At 37.0% G+C, this 2127-nt stretch overlaps 1 protein-coding gene across 1 annotated transcript; it reads right to left on the bottom strand.

The window, feature by feature from the left end:
- Window positions 1-1104: 1104 nt before the first annotated feature.
- Window positions 1105-1729, bottom strand: LOC119321382. Its single transcript, XM_037595087.1, has 2 exons — window positions 1617-1729; window positions 1105-1515 (listed from the first exon to the last, which is right to left on the bottom strand). The coding sequence occupies exons 1-2, from the start codon at window positions 1692-1694 to the stop codon at window positions 1105-1107; spliced, it is 489 nt and encodes a 162-aa protein (XP_037450984.1). The 5' UTR covers window positions 1695-1729.
- Window positions 1730-2127: the final 398 nt, after the last annotated feature.

The raw sequence follows: 2127 nt of genomic DNA on the forward strand, positions 1-2127 counted from the left end.
AATCTTGTGCTATGCTTAGGATTGGGTCTTGTCCATCACATCATTCTCCTAATGATGTGATCCCGTTATCAATGACATCCAATGTCCATAGTCAGGAAACCATGACCATCTGTTGATCAACAAGCTAGTCAACTAGAGGCTCACTAGGGACATGGTGTGATCTATGTATTCACACATGTATTATGGTTTCCGATCAATACAATTATGGCATGAACAATAGACAATTATCATGAACAAGGAAATATAATAATAACTATTTTGTTATTGCCTCTAGGGCATATTTCCAACACTCTGTTCATGTAGAACAAGTGCTTAAACCTGAAGAACAACTGTTCTCATTTAAGCAATGTTCAGGAAATCGGTAATCTGTAACTGCTCGGTCAACTAGGGAGTAGGGATTAATCGTGAATCGGTCAATTAATCGGAATTAATCGGTCGAGCATTAATCGGTCAATTTTTTTATAAATCTTAGAATCCCGGTGTTGAGACCATATTTTGGCCACGCAAAAATTTATTTAAATGGCCTGGAATGAGTAAGTACCTATTATGAAAACCGAATTGTTGTATGAGTGTACGTGTGTATGACAACAATGCTGTAAAATATGATATATTCAACAAGTACAGCAACAATCATTATGTGCTCCATCTCTAAGACTTCTAATAACTTAATAACAATTAATCATAGTTCTTGAATTTGCATAACATAACAGGGTCCACAAGTATGTACACATGACATAGCAAGGCCCACAAGTATCAGGTATGTATGATATGATAGTATAATAACATAACAAGGTCCACAAGTATGTATGATAGTATGACATAGCAAGGTCCACAAGTGCGAATTCAAAACAGCCATAAAACAAAAATAATCATAGTTCTTGACTTCTTGCATAAGTGCATAACATAACAAGGTCCTCAACCATAAAACATAAATAAATATAGTTCATGGATTCTTGCAATCTTGCATAGTTGCATTGCATGACAAGTTGAGAACTCAAAGTAGGAAAATACCAAATAGCACACATAGACAAAGTTCTCCTTCTCCCACAAGGCCACACCCAAAATAAATTACTAGGTAAATACTAAATAGCAAGGCAAAAAGAATTAAGGTTGTGTTGTGTCCTCATCCTCATCCTCCTCCTCATTTGTTACAATCATCTCATCATTATCGGACTCAAATTCTATATCCTCTTCCAAAGAAATCTCATTTTTTGAATCTTCATCGGCAACAAATTCTTCAACTTCATGGAGTTCTCTCATTCTTGCACTCCTACGAGGCTCTATAGCCTCGGTGGCTCCCACTTCGTCGTCAATGGTGGTGTTGGGATCAACCTCGTCCTCAACATATGCATCTTCACATATCCAATCTTGTGCCATGGAAGCATCTTCACCAAGGAGAACATCATGAGAGGAGGAACATTTCTTTCTTTTGTCCATCATTCTTCCATTGAATTGGATATAAACTAGATTGTCCCTACGGCTCACATCTAGTTTATTTCTCCTCTTAGCATCCACCTAAAAATTGCAAAGTAAAGAGTCATTCACATTTGTTCATAAATAAAGTAAGGAACTAAAGATCAAATTTGAATAACTACAAGTTGAGATTCAAGAGTTACTTGTTCAAAAACACTCCAATTCCGTTCACATCCGGAAGAACTTGTGGTCAAGTTGAGTATCCTCAAAGCCATGTGCATCAATGTAGGAGTTTGTAGTCCATAAGTTGCCCACCACTCTCCTACATGAGAAAACAAAATACAAAGTATTATGCATCAATCCATCAACCCATAATTTCAGAAAGCAATATGCAAAAAGCCAAAGAGTATATAGGAGAACAAGCTTACCAGGATTGAAATTTGCATTCGTTATAGCTTTTGTGGCAGCCAACTTCGCAAACATGCCCTCCTTATTTTTAAACCTTGGCAAGTCTATGTTAAGTGCTTTATTTTGCTTCTCATCATCATCATGATAAAAGGTCTCAATAACTTCCATCAATCCACTCATGACCTCTACATCAACAAATATGCTTGGGGTAGCATAACTATAATAGGGATTCAATGCATATGCGGCCATGTGCAATGGCGTATCTAACCTCCCATTCATCTTGCTCTCCATGGCTGTTGTGATGAT

Source organism: Triticum dicoccoides, chromosome 6B, assembly GCF_002162155.2.
Source record: "Triticum dicoccoides isolate Atlit2015 ecotype Zavitan chromosome 6B, WEW_v2.0, whole genome shotgun sequence".
In the NCBI taxonomy this organism is placed as follows: Eukaryota; Viridiplantae; Streptophyta; class Magnoliopsida; order Poales; family Poaceae; genus Triticum; species Triticum dicoccoides.

Bases quoted from the DNA above. Each gene is read 5' to 3' on its own strand.
- LOC119321382 (XM_037595087.1), bottom strand. From the start codon at position 1,694: ATGCACATGGCTTTGAGGATACTCAACTTGACCACAAGTTCTTCCGGA. The intron at 1,516-1,616 runs GTAACTCTTGAA...TGCAATTTTTAG, and splicing joins ATTGGAGTGTTTTTGAACAA to GTGGATGCTAAGAGGAGAAA.